The sequence below is a fragment of the Dama dama genome, chromosome 5 (genome assembly GCF_033118175.1).
Source record: "Dama dama isolate Ldn47 chromosome 5, ASM3311817v1, whole genome shotgun sequence".
NCBI classification, from domain to species: Eukaryota; Metazoa; Chordata; class Mammalia; order Artiodactyla; family Cervidae; genus Dama; species Dama dama.
The window spans coordinates 93,746,815-93,770,420 of record NC_083685.1 but is presented as its reverse complement, the minus strand read 5'-3'; the positions used below and the strand labels follow the sequence as shown (position 1 = coordinate 93,770,420).

The 23,606-nt window shown below is 46.9% G+C and overlaps 1 protein-coding gene across 1 annotated transcript in view; it reads right to left on the bottom strand.

The window, feature by feature from the left end:
* Positions 1 to 4,113, bottom strand: part of RAP1GAP2 (RAP1 GTPase activating protein 2) — a 214,499-nt gene extending 210,386 nt beyond the window's left edge. Inside the window, exon 1 of the mRNA XM_061143107.1 lies at positions 4,064 to 4,113. Within this exon, the coding sequence (XP_060999090.1) occupies positions 4,064 to 4,113 (50 nt within the window). The remainder of the gene's footprint in view (positions 1 to 4,063) is intronic.
* Between the last annotated feature and the right edge of the window lie 19,493 nt (positions 4,114 to 23,606).

Genomic DNA, 23,606 nt, shown 5'->3' with positions numbered 1-23,606 from the left:
CCCTGAGTCGGGAAGATGCCCTGGAGGAGAGCAAGGCAACCCATTCCAGCATTCTTCCCTGGAGAATCCCAAGGACTGAGCAGACTGACAGGCTACAGTCCAAAGGCTTGCAAACAGTTGGATACAACTGAGCAACTACATATGCACACATGCAAAGCTGTTATAAAATACAAAATTTACTAAAAAATAAAAAATACTAATCTCCATGATGAAGAGCTTTTGGAGATCAATGTGAAAAATATATATAATGAGCAAATCAACAGGGGGAAAAAGGACAAAGGAAATTAAATGAGTAGTTTACAAAAATAGAAACACAAATGACCAATAAACATAAAAAAAATCAACTTCTATAAGAAATGAAAATTAAAGCAATGAAAAACCATTTTTCACCAGCAACATGAACCAAGGTTTAAAAGTTTGTGATTAATAATTCCCAGTATGAAAAAAATAATAATAATTCCCAGTATGGGCAAAATTGTGGGGAATGTGCAACTCACACATCACTGGAGATAATATGTGTGTGTGTGTTAGTCACGCAGTCATATCAAACTCTCTGCAACTCCACAGATTGTACCCCACCAGGCTCCTCTGTCCATGGAATTCTCCAGGCAAGAATACTGGAGCAGGTTGCCATTTTCTTTTCCAACAAATCTTCCCAACCAAGTGATCAAACCCTGGTCTCCTGCATTACAGGCAGATTCTTTACCGTCTGAGCCACAGGGAAGCCCATAAAATGGTGCAGCTTCTTTGGTGCTCAAGTTGGCATGGCAGAATGTACACGTCCTTTTACTCTGCGATTTCACTTTGGAGAATACATCCAACCATTATCTTTCCACATGTTTGCATGGGTATAGGTTCCCTGCAGCGATGTTTGCAATATCAAAATATTCAGAATTCCTTGAAAGGCCATCAATAGAGGCTAGATAAAGAAATTATGGTTCAACTGTGAATGGAATACTTTAGAGTCAGTCAAAAGTATGTTGCCAGAGCATTCTGCGCTGTTTTTCAAGTTCTCACACAACCCGAGCCTGTAGCCTCTGTCAGGTCCTTCCCCTAGATCCAAAGCCCCACCATCAGAAACTCGGCAACAGGCCCTCAGACAGTAAGAGGAATGCCAAAAAGTCTTACATATTTAATAACTTGATCTGATGAACCCAACCAAATTCTAATTTAGTTTTTGGTACTTTATGGAGAATTTGGAGGAGGAACCTTCAAAGCAAGAGCTGTTCTAAAAGAGTAAGTAAACGTCAGACATATTTGCTGCCCATAGAATATTCCCCACCCTCCTTCCCACTCAAAATTTTGTGGTTTGGGTGGAACTAACTCCAGCCCCCAGATTCCAGGATGAGCACATGACCCAGCCTGGCCAATCTAAGCACTCCATCCCCCATTCCACAGTGATTGGCTGAAGGATGGCCATGTGACCCAAAACAGGTCAATGAAATGACATTCTGAAACTTCTGCTAGAACTACTGAGAAAGAGAAGCTCTTTTTTCAGGAGGGTTTTGGTCATCTGAGGGTTGCCTGCAACTCCTGAGAGCCACCTTCTTTCCACAAGGGAATAAAGAGGGAACAGAGGAAAGAGAAAGGACAGAGAGAGTAAGATGTTATTTGGTGACATTAGTTGAGAACTTGAATCCAGTTTCGTCTGAAACATGGAAAGTTCTTCTGTTTTCAGATCTGTAAGCCAATACTCTTAAAAGGGAGCCAATACTCCCTTTTACTCTTAAGCCAATTTAAGTTGAGAAAACTGACTCAATCTGAGATCCAGGAAGCAGAGGCCAAGGCTGATCATGTTGGGAGCATGCCATGGAGTTCAGAAGGTGTCTTGTCCTCAAGAGTGCTCCCTGCCAGGCAGTCTGACCACTCAAGTTATGTCTTCAGGACCTTCTCAAAGCCATGGGCTTTTTTACCCAAGACTGAAAGGTGATCCAAAATCTAATTAGGGTCCTAATAACGATCTATGCTTCATCTGGTTCAACCCAAGAGCCAACCCAGCCACACATCAGGGCAGAGAGAGTCAGAGCAGGAATCCAAGCTCTGCCCCTTTAAGACTCTTCCTGTTTCCTCCTCCATGGAGGGAGGGAAGGAATCAAACTGCACAAACTGACCTGCAAGGCCCTGGGGTCCTAGGGTGGTGCCTTCTCTCCAGGGAGAGGGTACTAAGTAACTACCCACTCCCCACCAGCTCTTCAGACAGATTAACTCTACTTTTATCTGATTTATATATTGGGGTTTCATCTGAAGAGTAACTCCACTGCTAAATGATAATTTTGATTATTTGGACTTTGATTCTTGGAACTCTTGAAGGACAGGATGGACTGAGCAGGCTGGAAACCCACTGACCCCTCCTGCTCTGACATGCTGAGATTTTTTTGACAATGTGAACTTGGAATGCTGGCCAGGCCCAGCATTCAGGAATTAAGAAGCAAAAAGGAGGAGGAGGGACTTCCCTGGTGGTCCATAGTTAAGAATCCACCTTGCAATGCAGGGCATATGGGTTCCATCCCTGGTTGGGGAACAAAGATTCCACATGCTGAGGGTCAGCTTAGCCAGTGAGCAACTACTGAGTCCTTGCACTGCAACTAGAGGGTCCGAGCACCGTAATGAAAAGATCTTGCCTGTTGCAACTAAGACACAGCCAAATAAACACTTAAAAAAAAAAAAAAAAAAAGGAAGAGGAGGAGTTAAGCCCCTGGGGAAACCCTGAGTTCAAACCCTGACTCTGTCACTTGCTTGCTGGGTGACCTTGATTAACTACCTTCCTTCTCTGAGTTTCCTCATCTGTAAGAGGCGGGTGCCAATACCTTCCTAAAGGAAATCAACCCTGAATATTCATTGGAAGAACTGATGCTTAAGCTCCAATGCTTTGGCCACAATGCTTTGGTGCAAAGAGAGGACTCATTGGAAAAGACCCTGATGCTGGGAAAGATTGCAGGCAGGAGGAGAAGGGGGAGACAGAGGATGAGATGGTTAGATAGCATCGCTGACTCAATGGACATGAATCTGAGCAAACTCCGGGAGATAGTGAAGGGCAGAGGAACCTGGTGTCCTGCAGTTCATGGGAGTCAGACACAAAGAGTCAGACACGACTTAGAGTCTGAACAACAACGATACCTTCCTCTGAGTATCGCGGTAAAGAGTAACTGAATCAATGCCTGATTATGGTAGAGCCAATAGGAAGGGCTCTGGAAGCCAGGTTGCAATTATTAAGGATATTATTGTTGTTCTTTGTATTCAGGCTACAGAAGGCATCAGGCAAGCAGTGTCCTAGAATTCTTCTTCAAAGATGCCCCTGGCCCTGGTGTGGATGGGAGGATTTGAGATGGGGACGGGTCCCAGCCAGACATTCTTAGAATCCTTCCAGGACAGGAATGGGCTGAACAGGCTGTCCTGCATTCTAAGTCCCGCCAAGCAGAGGTCAGATCCCTGACTGAAACAGCCCTGAACATTCGGGCAACCGGAACTTGGGCCCAACCCAGGTGACTCCTCAGTGATGCGTCTGAAACCTTCCTGGCCTGCAGTCTGGCAACCTGACACCGCAGGCTCTGATTTCCCAGCCTGGACTGGACTGCGGTGGGGGGAGGGGCAACGACCCTTGGGGTACCTCTTCCCTCACCTCCTAGGCACCCCCTTCTCCAACACCGCCATGCCCAACGTGCCCACCGCCGCCCGTCCGCATTTAGGTGCACTGAGGCATCTCCTTGAACAGGCGAGATGAGAATTGCAGGTTGAACCCAGAGCAGCAGAAGGTTTGAGGGTAACAAGGGGAGTCCCTCTGCACAGAGAGCAAACGAAGACCGAGGTGCCCCCAAAGCCTAACGTCGGGGGCAGGGTCCGGCGTCCGGGCGACGATCGCTCTGGAGAACCGCCAAGACCAGGCTCCGGGTCGCGGGACGGAGATGAGCAGGCAGCCCAGCGCCTCTAGTTCAACCTGGCCCCGCCGCCTCCGCTCGAGAAGAAACTTGGAGCCAGCGCCCCCGCTCCCTCCCGCGCTCCGCCCGGCCTCAGCGCGCGGGTGCGCTCCCGCACCAGGCCCCGCGCCCCCCTGGTGCCCACTCACCAGCGCACCAGCTGCCAGCGCTTCTCCCCCGGCGCCCGGCGACCCGCCATGCTTCCCGGCCGCCGCCCGCTCCCCACCCGCCACGGGCCGCACCGTGGAAGCAGCTCCGGCTGCCGCAGGCCAGTGCCGAGGGCGCGCTCCGCAGCGCGGGTCCGGCGGGCGGGGCGGGAGCGAGGCGACTCGGCCGGAGCCCGGGCGGTGCGGCCGGCCGCGCGCATCTCCCCCCGGACGGCCGCCGGCCCCGCCCCTGGAGTCGGTCGGGGCTGGGTCACCGCGCTCCTCGCCGCGGCCGCGAGACCGCAGCCGGTCCCCTCACTGTCTTCACCCACGCCCACCCTGCCCAGAGGTGCAGCGGAGTGGACTCGCTTTGGAGCACTGGGCGAGGAGTCAAGTTCTCCAAATTCTACCTGACTTACTGAGTGACTCGGGGGAATTCACTTAATCCCATTGTTTCACTTCCTTATGACACCTGTTCCACCTACCCAGAAAGTTATGCCCCAAAATAAACTACTATAAATGGCTTAAATAAAAACTGATGCGCCTTACAGATTATTGAACTATTTTAAGACGGTAGTCATTGGCTTCCCAGGTGGTTCAGAGGTAAAGAATCCGCCTGCCAATACAAAAGAGGTAGGAGACTTCAGTTCCATCCCTGGGTCTGAAAGATCTCCTGAAGGAGGAAATGGCAATCCACTCCAGTATTCTTGCCTGGAAATTTTCATGGACAGAGGAGCCTGGCGGGCTATAGTTCCATGGGGTCACAAAGAGTCAGACAGAACTGAAGCGTCTGAGCACAGTACTCACAATAAAATATTATGGCATTGGCCCAGAACGTTGCCAAACCCTAGGATTTCTCCACCCAGGCCTTCAAACTACTTTCATCCCAGAACGTTAATTTGAGTTGAGCAGAGATCAGCCTGGCCCACAGCATCACGGGAGCCTGGTTTGAAGGAGCTGAGTGTTAGACATGTTTATAGAGACTGCACGCAGCAGAGTGCCATCCACCTGCCTTTCATGTCACGACAGTCCACATCCTTTGCAGGAGGGAACCTTACACAGAGAGGAGAAGATCTGGCTCTGGATGTAGAGCTCCGGAAGCTTATCTTCCCATTAGGGACTGGGGGCCCCTACTCAGGAACTCGGCACAAGTTTCCAGGGGAATCCAAATGCTACTGACATCTGTCACCATATCCATAGGCATCCTCCCCAGGGTTCAACAAAAAATCAAGATTACATAAATCCTGAGAATCCTTATCTGAACTTTCCAGTAGGTCTCAACTAAAGAACTGACAGGAAGCAACAAGGACTGAAAAACCTAAACAACATGTAAAAGGAAACAGAGAAGGAGAAACAGACAAGATTGGCAGCTCGCCTTTGACCTTTAAGTATAGTGTCTAGCATGAGGCTAGCAATTGCCTTTGAATATCCTTTCTTTAAGCTTCCCCAACATAATTAACAAAGAAACCAAGGAAACAGAATAGAAGGTCTAAAAACATCCCCAGATGTGTGTATGTGTAATACATGTATTTCAAATTAGTGAGGGATATGGTGATGGGACAATTAACCATTTTCAGGGAGAAAAAAAGGCTTCTCTTTCACATCACAAAGTATGTTTCAGATGAATTATAAATGTAAATGTATAAACATATAAAAAGGACTCAAAAAAATACATAGGTAAATATTGTCATATTAAAATAGGGATGGACTTTTTTAAGCTTGGCATCAATGGCAGAAGTCTTATGGAAAGAGAGTAATGGATTTGACTAAAATAAAAATATTTAACCTTAGCACATCACAAAAGTACAGTAAGCAAAGTTAAAAGGCAAATATCAAACCGATTTAAAAATATACATGTCTGTATTTGAATATCCATATTCACAGCAGATTATTCACAATAACCAGTGAGTGGAAGCAACCCAAGTATTCATGAGTGTATTCATGGAGAAGTGAAACGTGGTCTACACATAAGATGAAATATTTTTTTTTTTTAAGATGAAATATTATTCAGCCTTAAAAAGGAAGGAAATTCTGACACACACTACAACATGGGTGAACTTTGAAGGTATTATGCTCAGTGAAATAAACAAGTCACGAAGAAGGATACTTGTGTGAGTTCACTTCCACGAAGTACCTAGAGTGGCTACATTTATAAACACCGAAGGTAGAAGGATAGTTGGCAAGGCCTGGAGTTGGAAAGGGAAGAATGGGGCATTCATTTTAACGGGCACAGCTTTTCAACTTAACAAGATGAAAAGAGTTCTAGAAATGGGCCGTGGTGATGCTGAATGTGAATGTATTTAATGCCATTGAATTGTACCCTTTAAAATAGTTACGAGGGCTTCCCTGGTGGCTCAGTGGTAAGGAATTGCCTTGCCAATGCAGGAGACCCAGCTTCCAGCCATGATCTGGGAAGATTTCACATATGGCAGAGCAACTAAGCCCATGCACCACAACTACTGAGCCTGTGCTCTAGAGCCTCGGAGCAATGACTGTTGAGCCCATGTGCTGCAACTATGGAAGCCCAGGTGTCCTAGGGCCCAGCTCTGCAACAAGACAAGCCACCTCAATGAGAAGCCTGTGCACTGCAACTAGAGAAAAGTCCACGCAGCAGCGAAGACCCAGCATGGCCATAAATAAATAAAATTATTTGTTTTAAATAGTTAACAATAGCAAATTCTATGTTGTACACATTTTACTATACAGTAAAAGATTTTAATGTGGAAAGCTTTTAGTACAAAGAAATAAGAAATGATAAATGTTCTAATAGAGAAACGGCAAAGGACATGAACAAGCAAGTCACAAAAGAAATATAAATAGATAGTAGACACATTTTTTAAATTTAATATTACTGGAAATTAAGGACTTGAAAATTTAAGTGTGACAGTACTTTTTTCATTTGTCAAATTTGGAACAGTTGGTTGTTGCTGAATTGTTGTTAATTATCCCTTGCAGGGCTTGTGTGGAGAAGGGAGACTCTCCCAGTTATGACTGAGATTGATGTACAAATTGGTCCAACTATTGTTCATGGCAGTTTGACAGTATGATCAAAAGTCAACAAATGTGTATATCCCTTGACTTAGTAATTTTCTCTTTTTGAAATTCATCCTAAGGAGATAATTAGAAATATGGAGGAGAGACTTCCCTGGTGGTCCAGTGGTTAAGACTCTGCCTTCTGCATGGGTTCAGTCCCTGGTCAGGGAACTAAGATTCCACATGCTGCGAGGTATGGCCAAAATTTTAAAAGGTAAATAAAAATAAACTTTAAAAATAAAATAGATAATCTAATAAGGGCATACTGTCTAGCATAGGGAACTCTACTCAATACTCTATAATGACCTATATGGGGAAAGAATCTAGAAAAGAGTGGATTAAAAAAAAGAAAGAAAAGAGTGAATATATGTATATATGTATATGTGTAACTGATTCACTTCGCTATACACCTGAAACTAACACAACATTGCATATCATCTATACTCCAATAAAAATTTTTTTAAAAAATGAAACGTGTGGGGGAAGAAAAGTCTTTGGAAGAAGGTCCATTGCAACATTGTTTGCAAAGAGAGTAAAACTGAAGACAACACAAAAGTCCAACAGGAGATTAAATAAATGAAGAAGCATGCCCATGTGATGGAACATTATACAGCTATTAAGAAAGACTTACTGGCATGAAAAAAATCAAGATATATTTTGAAATGAAAAAAAGTGTTACCAAGTAGAACTAGTATATTAATATACTTGCAGAAAATCTGGAAGAACTACATATTTTTAAAGTGATTTATCTCTGGATGGGTGAAGTTACAGTGGTTTTTATCTTACTGTTTTTCTTACCCATATACCCTAATTTTTCTAAGTAAACATTTTGTGCAATAAGAAAAAATACAATAAGTCACTTGTTAAATGATAAAGCTACCAAGACACTCACAACATTACTGCTTATAACATTAAAAAATAGAAAGACTCTAATTATCAGACAATAAAAATATGGATAGATGCAGTACACTGTACTGTATCAATACAAAGAACAACACTGCAGCAGGAGAAAAACGTTCATGCTACATTGCTAAGCCAAAAAACAGACTACAAAATGAGATGATAAAATTATATATAATTAAGATTTTATATAGTTAGAGTTTTTTTAATGCCAAATGTTACTTTTTGTTAGGCCTGGAAAGTAAAAGTGGGCACTTTTATTTTTATGTCTTTGCTTGTCGAGAATTCCAAAGATTTCTGCAATGAATAATAAGCGAAAACTTTTTTAAGTTTTAATACACAGGCATTGATGAGTGAATGAAGACATGTAAAAGCTTCTGTAATAAAACACAATATTTAAAAGCACTGACAGGACTTCCCTGGTGGTCCAGTGGCTAAGACTCCACACTTCCAATGCAGGAGGCCTGGGTTTCATCTCTGGGCAGGAAATTAGATGCCACATGCCACAAGCAAGAACCAGTGCACACAAATAAATGAATAAATATATTTTAAAAACCTGGCTGAAGGAAGTGGTACATTTAAGCAAAATGTGGAGCATTACATGTGGTAAAACTAATACAAAATTAGGGGAAAATAAAGGAAAAGAGGGGCCACAATTATACCAGATAACCAAAGAACTGAGGAGTTCATTGCCCGAGATCATGGAGAGTGGTCTGGAATGGAAGAATTTCAGGCACAGGTACTGGCACGTCTCATATCCCTTCAATGAAGCCCATCAGCTGAGTGTCTGAGCTCTGTGCCCTAGAGGGATAAGGATGTGGGCAGAGTTGAGGCAGAGGTGGTATGTCTGAACCTGAATTGCAACCTAGTGTACACACACACGCACAAACACACACACACACACACTCAGAGCTCATTCTTGTTGTCATTCTAGTGGTTTAGGAATAATCTGAAACTCCAAAAGCCTGCTGAGATGTTAGGGACCATTTTCTCCAAATGAACAGAAGAGCCTGCAGAGCAGTCCATGAGGTTGCAAAGGAGTCGGAGACGCCTTAGCGACTAAAACAACAATTGATCCAAATCAGCCATCTGAGGAGAGTGCAGCCTTGCCCCAGTTTGATCTTTCATTTGTTAGGTAAGCTGACTAAGAGGCTTATCCACAATAACCTCTGGTTAGGTCTCTGGTCTCAGAGCTCCCAATCCTTCTAGCCACCGCATCCCAAGGGCCCCAGATTGGGTAGTCTTTGGGGATCAGGACAGATGGCCAGAGTCTTTGAAGAAAAGAGGGTATCCCTGTAACATTGCCTCCTGCCCCCCTGTTTGGAGCATCTTGGTGCCCACCATCACTGGAGTACTCAGCGGGCAGCAGCCTGGCAGAGAACAGCAAATGGGACGCAAGTTGAAGAACGTTGTACCAGATATCTCCTCCCTCTGGAAACTTTCCCCACCTTTGTCTCCTCTGCTTGGTCCTGGGAAGTCTACCTGTACAGGCAGTGTCAACGGACTCCCTTAACTGCTGGCTTCTGATTGGGATTGGCTGGAGAAGGCACCAGAAGGAGACTGGGAGCAAGAGGACAGTGAGGTTGCATACTGATTCCTCAGCTCCCTCCCAGGTCCTTGTGGGTCATACATTTCCTTTTTAAAAAAAAAAAAAAAAACTTATTTATTTGGGCTTCCCTGATGGCTCGGATGTTAAAGAATCTGCCTGCAATGCAGAAGAGCCAAGTTTGATCCCTGGGTATTCCCTGGAGAAGGGAATGGCAACTCACTCTTGTATTCTTGCCTGGAGAATTCCATGGACAGAGGAGCCTGGCAGGCGACAGTCCACAGGGTTGCAAAGAGTCAGACGCAACTGAGCACATAACACTTTTCACTAACACCAACACTTTCGGTCTTAGCTGCGGCATGCAGGATCTTTGTTGCATCATGCAAGACCTTTTTCAATATGGTGCACAGACTCTCTAGTTGTGGCATGCAGGCTCCAGAGCAGCTTCAGTAGTTGCAACACATCGGCTTAGTTGCTTTGAGGTATGTGGGATCTTAGACCCCCGACTAGGGATCAAACCCTTGTCCCCTGTATTGCAAGGCAGATGCTTAACCACTGGACCACCAGGGAAGTCCCCAGATACTTTCTTTTAAGGGAAGCCACAGCTCTTGCCAGGTAGCCCTCTCCCCAAACACATCCTTTCTGAAATCTCATCACTGCCTTCTCTTGTCCCTCTAAGCCTAAGGATGGTATTAGCTCTTTATATCCTTCTTTCTTAAACTCTGTCCATAGCCTTGCAGACAGTTTCTTAACTCTCTTCAAATGATTCATTTCAAATGTGCTGTCTGGGACTTCCCTAGCAGTCCAGTTGTTAAGACTCTAAGCTCCCAATGCAGGGGGCACAGTTTCAGCCCCTGGTCAGGGAACTAAGATCCCGCATGCTGCCTGGCACAGCCAAAAATAAAAAAGGATTAAATGTGTTGTCTGTTACTTTCCAGGACACCAATCAATGGCACTGTTACCCAAACAGAACTCAGAAAGTCACTATTCCACACTGTCATGAAGAGATACAGGGAACCTCCAAGTCTTCTTTGCCACCCAGACCTCACTCTCCCCACTGGTTTTCAAGGCTTGTGCCTTCCACTAAAGCCCATGACAACTGTGGGTGCCTTCTGCTACAGCTGGAGTCACCTCCTCACTGAGGGGCTTGATGAAGCCCACCTCTGACCTTGATTGGGCTGGAGTTTGAATCCTGACTCTGCTGCTTACAAGCTGGGTGGTGTCAAATATAACCTCTCTTAAGCTTTATTTTCTCCACCTACAAATGGGAATAAACCTTTCCTATAGGATTTCCCTGAAGTTTCTTATTTTTAAATTTTTTACATTAATTTTTTTTTTATTTTTGGTTGCTCTGGGTCTTCACTGTTGGGTGCAGGCTTTCTCTAGTTGCAGCGAGCAGAGGCTACTCTCCATTGCGGTGCACAGGTTTCTCATTGCAGTGGCTTCTCTTGTTGCAGAGCACGGGATCTAGCCAGGTGAGTTTCAGTAGTTGCATCTCTCAGGCTCCAGAGCTTGGGCTCAGTAGTTGTGGCACTCCTTCGCATATGGAATCTTCCCGGACCAGGGACCGTGTCCCCTGCATTGGCAGGTGTACTTTTATCCACTGTACTACCAGGGAAGTCTTCTCTGAGAGAGATTATGTGGGTAAAGTCCTCAACTCAAAACTTCTGAGGCCAGAGATTCAGTTTTTATACATTTAGTTTTCTTTGACTTGGTTACAAGTTTAATTTTGAAAATAGAAATAAGATTTTTTTTAAGTATTTAGTAGATGACATAGCATATAGAATATGCTTAATAAATGTTGTTATTATCAACATCATCATTTGCAACATCATCATCTCCGTATGTCATCATACATCTCTAAGTGTCCCCATGACATCAGATACAGGGCCATGCAGTCTGCTTTGCTCAATATTATTTTACTCTGTGTGCTGACTGACTGATTGCTAACCTCCTCCCAGGAGGAACCCCTAAGTCTCCTTGCTGGCAAGTCCAAGCCCTAACTCTGCTGGTTCATCATCTTCAGTTATTCCTTGGATGCTTTTGTGCACATCTTTTGTTGTCTCACACGTGGATCTTTTTCCAGCCAAAGATGTTGCAAGTGTCCTATGGACAGCCCTAGAGGCCCAGCTTGGAGCTTGGCCCAGGGCAGGACTCTGCCAGAAGCACTTACTGTGTCAAAGCTGGAGGCCCCCAACCCATGACCAGGCAGGGCCACCCCTCAGACAGGCATCTGGAGCAGTTTGCTGCAGCTGGTAAAAAACCAGAGTCTCAGGATCCATCTTGATACTGATCAAGGAGAAGACCATTTGGTGTCCAGTTATAACAATTCCATCTGCACACACATTAACATTACAAAACCCTTTCACTCTCGCCTCATAATATTGCCCCCCACCATGGTCCTGTTGGCAAAGTAGATGTTGCTTTTCCTTTTTTTATATTTGAAAGAGGAACTAGAGCTTAAAGAGGTTAAGACTTGCCCAGAATTACCCAACTAATAAGCAACAGAGCTCAGACCAGAGCTCTTTCGGGATATAAAACATACCTTTCATCCTTCTTAGCAATATCTCAATTAGTTCATCAGAACTGATAAATCACTGGGTTAGCAGACCCATAGCCCTGCTGGAGACACACACACACACACACACACACACACACCACAATACACGGCACAGGAATGCTGCCCCAGGAGGGATATCAAGAGATGAAGAAGCAGGACTGGGCTGGCCTTTCTGCTCCTCTCCTAAGGGTTTCCTCAAAGGAGAAGAGTTGAAGAGGGTCTACCCACAGCACAGCTGGAGGCTAGAGTTCCCACAGTGGGATTTGAGATGCCTTTGAACACTCAGATGATAAAGCATCTGCCTACAATGCGGAAGACCTGGGTTCAATCCCTGGGTCAGGAAGATCTCCTGGAGAAGGAAATGGCAACCCATTCCAGTATTCTTGCCTAGAAAACCCCATCGACGGAGGAGCCTGGTAGGCTACAGTCCATGGGACTGCAAAGAGTTAGACACGACTGAGCAACTTCACTTTCTTTCTTTCTTTCTTTCTTTGAACACCACTGCCTGTCAAGCCAACTAAGAGGGTGATTTCTTCAATCGCTGCTGCCAAGAGCAGCTAAAACTTTCATCCACTGACACCCAAGTCCAGTTAAGGTTTAAAAGTTGACTAGGGAGGGGGTACTTTGAGGGAGGATGGATACGTGTATATGTATGGCTGAGTCCCTTTGCTATTCACTTGAAACTATCACAGCATTATTAATTGGCTTTATCCCAATACAAAATAAAAAGTTTAGAAAATAATTTTTTTTCTAAGTAAAGTTTTAATGTGGACAAAAAAAAAAAAGTTGACCAGGAAGGAGATGGAGCAAAGAGATCCATAGAGAAAAGACAGGATGACCTTGAGGCCAATGATTTGTTGGAACCTGCCCCAAGGCCCTCATGCAAAGGTCCCGCAATTCCAGAGACAAAGGCAGAAGATTTCTCTGGACATTTGGCCCAGGAGGGTAAGGAGGAAAGTTCTTGGCTGGCAACAGAGTGGGAAAAGCCAGATCAGCCCTTTAGTCTGCAGCCCCTCAGTCCCTTCCTCCAGTCCCTTCAGGCAGGGATGGAAATGACTTACCCAGAGACAGTTCTGAACCACCTGCTGCTCACTCATGCCACCTGGTCTCTTGCCATCGTAAGCACAAATGCCTAATGAGCACTCAGCACTGTTTCAGGCACTTAAAGTGTATTAACTTATTTAATCCTCACGACAACCCAAAGATCTTATGAGCTGCATAGACCATCATCATCCCATATTACAGATGAGGAGGCTGGGGCCCTGGAAGGAGGAAGGTATTGGTAGAGGAGAAACAGAAGCCAAGCAGTCCAGAAGCCTCCCAAGGCATAGTGAGAACGGATCAACTCCAATCTTCTGGACTCAAGGATTTCAAAAGGATCCTCTCTCTTGGCCCTTGGGACAGGCAAATAGAGGCAAAGAGGATGTCTCATCAACTGAGGCCCAGAGAAGTGATGTGACTCACCCAAGGTCACACAGCTAGTGAGCGATCTGAAGCACGGGGTAGAAGTTCTGACCCTTGGTCAGTTCGCACTCCCCAATCCCAACCCTTCCCTGGACTGGGCGCGGGGGAGGGGTGGGGTGGAAAACTGTCTCAGGTTTCTACGCCAGCGGGTGGGCAGAGGGGCGGAGCGGATCGCGGCCTGCCGGCCTGGGCGCTGTCCACGGTGCTGATACGCCCGCCGCGCCCTTGCTCTCCAAGTGGCCGGCGGGTTCCCGGGGTTTCCCTTCCAGCTTCAGTCAAAGGCGGCTCCGAGAGTTCGGCAGCCCGCCGGGGTCCTTAGGCCTGGCTCCCGGGGCTCCCGGGACTCCCGGGATTCCCCCTCCCCCGGCCGCGCTCAGCCTTCCTCCCCTCCCCCCGCCCCGCCCACGGCCCCTCCCCGCCAGTACCAGGTCCCTCCCCTCCCCCCTTATCTCTCCCGCCCCCCGCCTTCCCCCCTACTGCTCGTTCGCCAGTTCCGGTCACGTTGCTGGGTGTTTACGCCTGGAGCCCGCCCCGGACCCCCCCTCCCCGCCCCGCGCACTCGGCGCCCGGGAGCCCCCCGGAGCCCGGGCCCGATCGCCCAGCGGCCTCGCAGCAGCTGATGGCGCCACAGCTCGGGCGGGCGCTGCGGAACCCCGGGCGCAGCTAGCGCGGGGAAGAAGAGCGCCTCCCCCCACACAGCCTGGCCCGGACTCAGGGCCCCGCTGGCCCGTCGCTCCCTCAGGTCCCGAAGGTGAGGAGGCCGGTGGGCGTGGGGGGTGGGCGCCCGGGTGGGGAACCGCACGACCCGGGCTCCTGCTCCCCCGGGAGGGCGGGCGCGGGGCTGCGTACCGCAGCGCGGGAGGCGGACAGGACCCCGCGGGCTGCTGGCCGAAGTTGTCCTCCGCCGCCCAGACTCCGACCCTTCCTGGCCCTGGCGAGGAGTCCACAGCGGCCGGAGGGGGAGCCCCCGCCACCTCCTGCCCTCTGCCACCGCACACATCTTTCTTTTCGCCTGCCTTTCCCTGTCCTCCCTGGGTGCCTCTCTTCCCCGTCCTCCTTAGTCTCCACATCCCCCCACTGCCTTCGCTGGGAGTCACATGCGAGGCATAAGCAGGGCAGAACAGTAAGACCGAGGGGGTGGGGGCTCCAGTTTCCCCAGGCATCCCACTCCCCGTGTCCCTGGATCTTCAGCTCCACCGAGGTCGGGGCTCCAGGGATCTTCAGAGGAGAGAGGAGCCATAGCCTAGACGTTTGCGGGGGAGGAGGGGCCCCGGAGTGGGGACGACCACAGGACCTCCACCTGGAACTGTGGCTCCACAACTGGCCAAGTGACCCCCACCCTGCATTGAGTCCCAGACATTTGTCAAGGGCTGACTTTCTGTTCCCAAGGCAAGTCCCCAGGACAGCCAAGGACTTGGGGGGAGGGGGAGTAATTATTTTTTAATACATGTACTGCCTTGGCTTGGTGAAGCCCTGTCCTCAGGAAGCTTATGGCTTAGAGCAGAAGTCAGGTTTGCACATGCATAAGAGCACACACACACACACACACACACACACAGTGAAGTGTGATACAAGGCAAAATACCCGGGAACATAAGGAAGGAGAGCCAGCCTGGTATGGTGGGCCAGGGAAGGCTCCATGGGGAAGGTAGCATTTGATCAGGGCCCTGAAGGATGGGTCAGGTTTCAGGAGGCAGCAACAGGGTGGGGGATAGTGAGGGGATGTCCATGACTAGCAGTAAGAGGTAGAATCTGAAAGAAGTGTTCAGACTGCAAATGTGGACTGTGTTTAGATTGTGAAGAGTCTTCAATGCCAGGGTGAACTCCCAGTGGGGTGCTCCCAGTTACCAGGCACTGTAGTTGTATATTTTGAGCAAACTGCTTAACTTCTCTGAGCCTCTGCTTCCTCATCTATGGAGGGGATATACTAATAAAGCCTTCAATGCAGGGTTGCTGTAAAGATCAGTGAGTTAGGGAGTTCCCTTGTGGTCTAGGGGTTAGGACTCAGTCCTGTCACTGCTGAGGGCCTGGGTTCAATCCCTGGTCAGGGAACTAAGATCCTGCAAGCCGGCGGGTACAGCCAAAAGAAAAAAGAAAAGATGATAAATAAGTTAATATTCATAAAATAAAATAAGAGCAGTGTCGCCCATTTTTCATTATTATATAGGTATTATTACCTATGCACTGATTTTTTTTTTAAACTTAGCCACATGGCTTGCATGGTTCCCCGACTGGAGAGCAAACCCAGGCCCTTTTCAGTGGAAACTCAGAGTCCTAAACCCTGGACACCAGGGAATTCCCCTGATGATTCTTATAATAAATATTGTTACCTGTGCATCCATGTCTGAGGAAGATTTCTTGAGTTCCTGCTCTCCCTCCTACTCCAAACCTGAGAGTTAGGTAGTGAAGAGGAATGATGGCCAAGAAAAATAAAGAACATACTAATTCATTTATTTATCCATACATTACCATGCCTATCTTATCTAATATACCTGCCCGGACTATAAGAATGATAAACATAGTTTAACATTCTTCTCAGTTGGAAAGATCCCCTGGAGAAGGGAATGGCAACCCACTCCAGTATGCTTGCCTGGAGAATCCTATGGACAGAGGAGCCTGGCGGGCTACAATCCATGGGTTCGCAGAGAGTTGCCCATGACTAGCAACTAACACGAAACAAGAATGCATACTTAAAGAATCTGAACAAAATATGGGTATTGGAGTGTTCAGAACAGTGCAAGGATATGTGTTGACTCAATAAATATTTTCAGTCCCAAAGAGAAAAGAAACCCCAAGTATGAAATTGAAACTGGGGCAAGAGAAACAGTCAGGGGCTGCAACGTGGCAGACAATACAAACTCCATGTAAGCAGAAAGCAAGAGGCTTCAATTCTGCTTCATTTCCCAGCCATGGTGTCTGCCTGAGGGAGAGATGGGGGCAGCAGAGACCAAGGGAAGGAGGTCTAAGGAAAGGAGGAAGTCAGCTACTCAAGGAAAAATTGGGCTGTATAAGTGGTCTTCAAACTTTTGGTTAGCGGAAGCCCTGTCTCCAATGAATTTATATGCACAAGCCCATTATATAAAGAGGAATAAATACAGCAAAGCCTCCAGTCCTGTCTTTTGCCCCCAAACCTCTTGGCAACATCTGAGATCCCTTCACAGAACTCAGGTTCTATGAGCAAAAATTGAAAAACACTGTTTGAGATGATTCTTTGAGCCCTGAGTGCTATGATTCTGTACTTTCTGTGGTTCTTTCCATTCAACAAGCTCTAAGAACTGGAGAGGAGAGAGAACTACAGTTTCTTCCTTGTCCAGTCTGTGGTAGGCAGATAGCTAAAGAAGGAAGGTGTACCCATAAGCTCCACAAAGGTAAGCAGGAAATGAACTCATTTTCAGAGATCAGGAGACCTGGCCTTAGAAAGTTAGAATTGTGCCAAGGTCACAGAGTTCCTGGGCCTGAAACTTTGTTGATGGTTGGGGACCTGAGAGATTTCTCCCACCAACTTCACCAAGAGGGAAAAATACTTGTAACTTTCAAACAGAGAAGCATGTCAAAAATACTTGGAATCTGGTGGCTCAGATGGTAAAGAATCTGCCTGCAATGTAGGAGACCTTGGGTTCGATTCCTGGGTTGTGAAGATCTCCTGGAGAAGGGAATGACAACCCACTCCAGATTCTTGCCAGGAGAATTCCATGGACAGAGGAGCCTGGCAGGCTACAGTCCTTGGGGTTGCAAAGAGTTGGACACAACTGAGCAACTAACACTTTCACTTTTTTGGCAGCCCAGTGGTTAAGACTCCATGCTTCCAGTGCAGGGGATGCGGGTTCAATCCCTGGTCAGGGAACTAAGGTCCTGCATCCTACATGATGCGGCCAAAAAAACAATTTTCCTTAATATAGTACTTGGAATTAACTCTATAAAAGATGAAGCTTGTATTACAGATCCTTTTTTATTCTTGATGACAGTTCTCAAAAATGAACTTTTTTTTTTTTTTTAATCAAACTAGAAAATTCAAAGAAAGAACTAGGCGCACTAGGAGAAGGTGGGCAGCAGAAACCATGCAGGCCCTGAAGCGGTCAGGACAGTGGACAGAGGCCAGGGACCCTTCTCACCAAGCACTTTAATCTGTGAGTTTGAGCATCTCAGGCTGGGTGTCAGGAGAAGATAGCATTGAGAAATCTAACCCTTGGTCCACTGGCCTGGACCAAGTCCTCAGGCAAAACCGTCTTCTGAAACCTGGAGCTTCCAGCACTGCGTGTCTTTGCAAACATCTGACATTTTCCTGGCTTGGGCCTTCTGAAGCGCCTGTGCTTCCCCAGCGACACAGCAATCTTTGCTGTCCCTGGTTCCTCCTTCCTCACCCCATCCCCTGCCCTCCCCCAAACAAACTAAACTATAAGAAAGAATATTTGCCAAGATCGTTTGTGACCCAAATATCTGCCCTGAGAAGAACAGCCTGCCTGGTTGGAAGCAAACACTCAAGTCCTTCTGGGAAGACACAGAAACTGCTGGCTGGTTCAGTCTCTCACCATGGCCAAGGTCTGGTCTCCAGGGCTATGTGGAGAGGGCTTTACCCTTCAGAAATGTTTGCATTTCAGCAGCAGGAACAGACATTTTGCTCTCTTCATCCTAAGCATAGGTCCCCACGCCTTCATCTTCCAGGTGCATGACAGTAGACAGACAGATGCAAGAAAAGCAGGAACCCCCCCCAAACACACACACATGCACACATGCATGCACTCCTAGAGGCATGCATGCAGGTTCAGGTATATGTACAGACACACAGGCACACACATCACAATATAGATATACAATAGCACAGGCATAGTTCACCTTTTTCTTACCAGTTATGCACCAGATTACTGACTATCTACTTGACATCTATTTCTCCTTGTTTAAGGTCTCCTGAGCATGTCAAATCTAACATGTCTCAGGCTGAAATCTACCTTTTCTGTAAATCTGCTTCTCTATCAGTCTGTCCCAGCTCCACTAATTCACTCACTCATGGATTCTATGTATACTTACTAAGTAGCTCCTATTTGCCAGAGTCCATGCCAGGTACTACTGCTGCTGCTGCTAAGTCGCTTCAGTCGTGTCCGACTCTATGCGACCCCATAGATGGCAGCCCACCAGGCTCCCCCGTTCCTGGGATCCTCCAAGGCAAGAACACTGGAGTGGGTTGCCATTTCCTTCTCCAATGCATGAAAGTGAAAAGTAAAAGTGAAGTCGCTCAGTCATGTCCAACTCTTAGCGACCCCATGGACTGCAGCCTACCAGGCTCCTCCATCCATGGGATTTTCCAGGCAAGAGTACTGGAGTGCCATTGCCTTCTCCAATGCCAGGTACTAGGGAACAGGAAGAAACAAAATGGAGTCCTTCATCTTATAGTGCCAACGATCTGGCCAGGGAAACAGATAATAAGCAAAAATGTGATATATTCTTGTGATGGTAAGTTCATGAGAAAAAAAAAATAGGGAATGGAGAGTGACAGCAGGTTGTGTTTGTTTGTTTGTTTGTTTGGGCCTCAACCCACAGCTTGGTCTTAGTTCCCCCATCAGGGATCAAACTTGGACCCTAGCAGTGCAAGTGTGGAGTCCTAACCACTGGACTGCCAGAGATTTCCCGATGGTTCTTTTATATATATAAATGCTATATCATTTTATTTTCCTTTTTTTTTTTTGACTATGTCACTCCCTATGTGAGATCCTAGTTCCCTAATCAGCAATCGAACCCACACCCACTGCAGTGGAAGCTCAGAGTCTTAACCACTGAACCACCAGGGAAGTCCTGCCTTACAGTTCTGTTTTAACTCAGGTAATCAGAGATGTGGCTCAGCAGCCAATGCAGGAGACCAGAGTTCAATCCCTGTGCCAGGAAGATCTTTTGGAGAAGGAAATGGCAACCCCTTCCAGTACTCTTGCCTGGGAAATCCCATGGACAGAGGAGTCTGTCAGGCTACAGCCCATGAGGTCAAAAAGAGTCCAACGTGACTGAACAACTAAACAGCAACAAATCAGAAAAGGGCCCTGAACTAGAGTCCCGAATGCAGGGAAGGAATGTGCCCTGAGGATATCCTGGAGAAGTACATTTCTGGAAGAGGGAACAGCACTGACAAAGTCCCTGAGGCTAGAGTGTCCTGGGCAAGTTGGATAAAAAGGAAGGAAGCCAAAGTGACTGGGGTGGAGCCAGCAGGAACAGTACAGATGAGGGCAGACAGAGCCAGGGGCGACTGGCTTTCAGAAGAACTTTGGGTTTGGTTTTAAGTGAGATGGGAGGGCTTTGGTTGAGGGCAGAGAGATGTTAGATTCGCTGAAGGAGGCCATTGCAGGGATATACCAGAGGGATGGCGGGATTCTCTGGTTCCTCAGCTGGTAAAGAATCTGCCTGCAATGCAGGAGACCCCGGTTCAATTCCCGGGTCAGGAAGATCCCCTGGAGAAGGGATAGGCTACCCACTCCAGTATTCTTGGGCTTCCCTGGTGCCTCAGGTGGTAGAGAATCTGCCTGCAGTGCAGGAGACCTGGGTTTGATCCCTGGGTTGGGAAGATTCCCTGGAGGAGGGAACGGCTACCCATCCCAGTATTCTGGCCTGGAGAATTCCATGGAATTCCATGGGGTCACAGAGTTGGACATGACTGAGCGACTTTCACCAGAGGGATGGCAGGGACTGGGACTAGGGTGACAACAATGGAGACAATGAGACTTGACTGGATTTAGGATTTTTTTAAAATATGTGTGTAGGTATTTATTTGTATGTATGGAGTGTGTGTGTGTGTGAGTCACACAGTCATGTCCAACTCTCGGCAACCCCATGGACTGTAGCCCGCCAGACTCCTGTCCATGGAATTCTCTAGGCAAGAATACCAGAGTGGGTTGTCAATTTCTTCTCCAGGGGATCTTCCTGACTCAGGGATCAAACCTGGGTTTCCTGCATTTCAGGCAGATTCTTTACCGTCTGAGCCATCAGGGAAGCCCGTATGTGTGTGTATATGGAAAAGACTTTAAATGCTGGGAGAGACTGAAGGCAAAAGGAGAAGAGGGCAGCAGAGGATGAGATGGTTAGATAGCATCACCCACTCAATGGACGTGAATCTGAGCAAACTTCAGGAGATAGTGAAGGACAGGGGAGCCTGACGTGCTGCAGTCTGTGGGGTCACAAAGAGGCAGACACAACTTAGGGACTGAACAGTGCTCAGTCACTTCAATCATGTCCAACTCCTTGTGACCCCATGGACTGTAGCCTGCCAGGCTCCTCTTTTCATGGGATTCTCCAGGCAAGAATATTAGAGTGGGTTGCCATGCCCTTCTCCAGGGAATCTTCCCAACCCAGGGATCTAACCTGCATCTCCTGTGTCTCTTGCTTTGCAGGTGGATTATTTACCCACTGAGCCACCTGGGAAGCCTCAAATAACAACAAATGTATTTGTTTATTTGACTGCCCCAGGTCTTAGTTGCAGCTTGCAAACTTTTGGTTGGGGCATATGGGATCTAGCTTCCTGACCAAACCTGGACCCCTGCATTGGGAGCATGGAGGCTTAGCCACTGGACCACAAGGGAAGTCCTTAGGCTTTTTTTTTTTTTTTTTTTTTGAAGGTAGAGACAATAAGATTTGCAAACAAGTTGGCTGTAAAATATAAGAAAGGAATCAAAGATGACTCCTAGGTTTTTGATCTGACCAACTGAGTTCCCTCTATCAAGATGGCAAACACCTGGTCAGAGCAGACTTGGAGGAGGAATCATAAGAGTTCAGTATTGAGACTTGAGGAATGGTCTTGAGAGTATTGAGAGTTAAGTCTGAGGGACCTATTAGACACCCAAGTGGTAGTATTAAGAGATTTAATTTAGGGGTCAGCATATAAATATTGGGTTGGCCGTAATATTTCATTCGGATTTTTTTGTTCTTTTTTTTTCATTCAGTTCATTTTGATTTTTAGTAAGATATTATGGAAAAACCTGAACCACCTTTTTGGCCTATCCAATAGCATTTACAGCCATGGGATTGAATGAGATCATGGAGGGAGTGATAATAGAAAAGGTCCAGTGGGAAAGATGAAGAAATGAGGAAAGATCCAGTAAATGTGTCTTCATACTTGAGTTTCCCAGACTGGAAAGCTGGGAGACATCCTAGACGTCCCTTTCCCCATGAGCATGATCTAATCCAGCCCATTCCCTCATCCTGCCAGTTCTACCCCCTAGAATACACCTGGACCTTTCCACCTTCACCTCCATCATCAGGTCCAAGCCTGTATCATCTCTCACCTTGTCAACCGCTCCATTTCCCAGCTGACCTCCTCGAGTCTGTTTGTTCTGCCCCCTCTAATCTGCTCTCCATGATAGTCAATGGTCTTTTAAAAACACAAATCATATCATGTTCATCTCTTGCTTAAAGTCCTTTAGTAAATTCCCAATTCACTTAGCATTAATCCACAACTCTTAACATAGTTTAAAGTCCTTGGGAGATCTTTCACTTGCTAAACCTCACTTCCTGTGACTCTCCCCTAATACTTTACACTTCAAATTTCACCACCAGTAGCCATGTCTCCATTCCTCAAGACCACATAAAACACTTAAACACAAAGCTTGGGGACTTCTCCAATGTGGTCCAGTGGCTAAGACTCCTTATTCCCAATGCAGGGGGACTGGGTTCAATCCCTGGTCAAGGAACTAGATCCCACATGTTGCAACTGAGTTCTCATGCCTCAACTCAAGATCCCACATGCCACAACTGACCCAGCACAGCCAAATAAATAAGTCAACTTTAAAAAAAAAAAAGCTTGGCATATAATAGGCACTCAATAAATGTAAGCTATCATGATTATGCTACCTCTGGGCTCCACAGATGCTGTTCCCTGTTTGAGATGCTCTTCCCTTTACCCTTCTAACTCCTCCTCCTCCTCCAAGTTTGTGTCAGTGTTCTATTGCTGCATCAATTTATTATCTCACAGTTTCCAAGGATGGGAAGTCTGGCACATTCTACTTGGGTCCCACTCAGGGTCTCCCAAGCCTGAAATCCAGGTGGGCCTGCATCCTTCTCTGAAGATTCATCTAGCAAAAGATCTGCTTCTAAGATCCCATCGGTTCTTGGCAGAATTTGCTTCATTGCAGCTGTAGGACTGGAGTCCCCGTTTTCTTGCTGTCAATCAGGGACCATCCTCAGCAACTAGAAGCCTCGCTCAGGTCCTGCTGTAGCTTCCTCCATAGGCTGTCTCACAGCTGGGCACTTTTTCCCTTCTAGTGTGCGTGCCTGCTCGGTCACTTAGTCGTGTCCGACTCTTTGTGACCCCATGGACTCCTCTGTCCATGGAATTTTTCAGGCAAGCATACTGGAGTGGGTTGTCACTTCCTACTCCAGATCTTCCCCACCCAGGGATTGAACCTGTGTCTCTTGCATCACCTGCATTGGCAGTAGGATTCTTTACCTCTGAGCCACCTGGGAAGCCTTTCCTGCTTCTAGGCCAGCAGCCAAATATCTCTTGGGCTTCAGATCTCTTCCTACTGCAAGAGCCCTTTGAAACTGCCTCACCTAGAATAATCCGAATTTTTTTTAACTCAAAGTCAACTGATTAGAGATATCTGTAAAATCCTTCACCTTTGCCATATAACCTAATCACAGGAGTGAAACCTGTCATATTCACAACCCCACCCACACCCAAGGAGGGGGGATAAGGTAGGAGAGTGTGTCTTCCAGGGGCTTGGAATCTTGGGGACCATCTTGGAATCCTTCTTGCCACAAGGTCTCAGCCTAAAATCATTTCCACAAGGATACCTTCCCTGACTCCTAATTTAAACTAGGTCCCACTTTATATTCTTACACTTTACTCTGCAGATTTCTTTCATGGCTCTTATAGGTTGTCATTTTTAACTTATTTGGCTGCATTGGGTCTTAGTTGTGGCAGGCAGGAACTTAGCTGCATCATATGGGATCTTTCATTGCAGTGCACAGACTCTGTGGGCTTAGTTGGTCCTTGGCATGTGGGATCTTAAGTTCCCCAACCAGGGATCAAAGCTGCATCCTTGCCATTGCAAGGCAGATTCTTAAGCACTG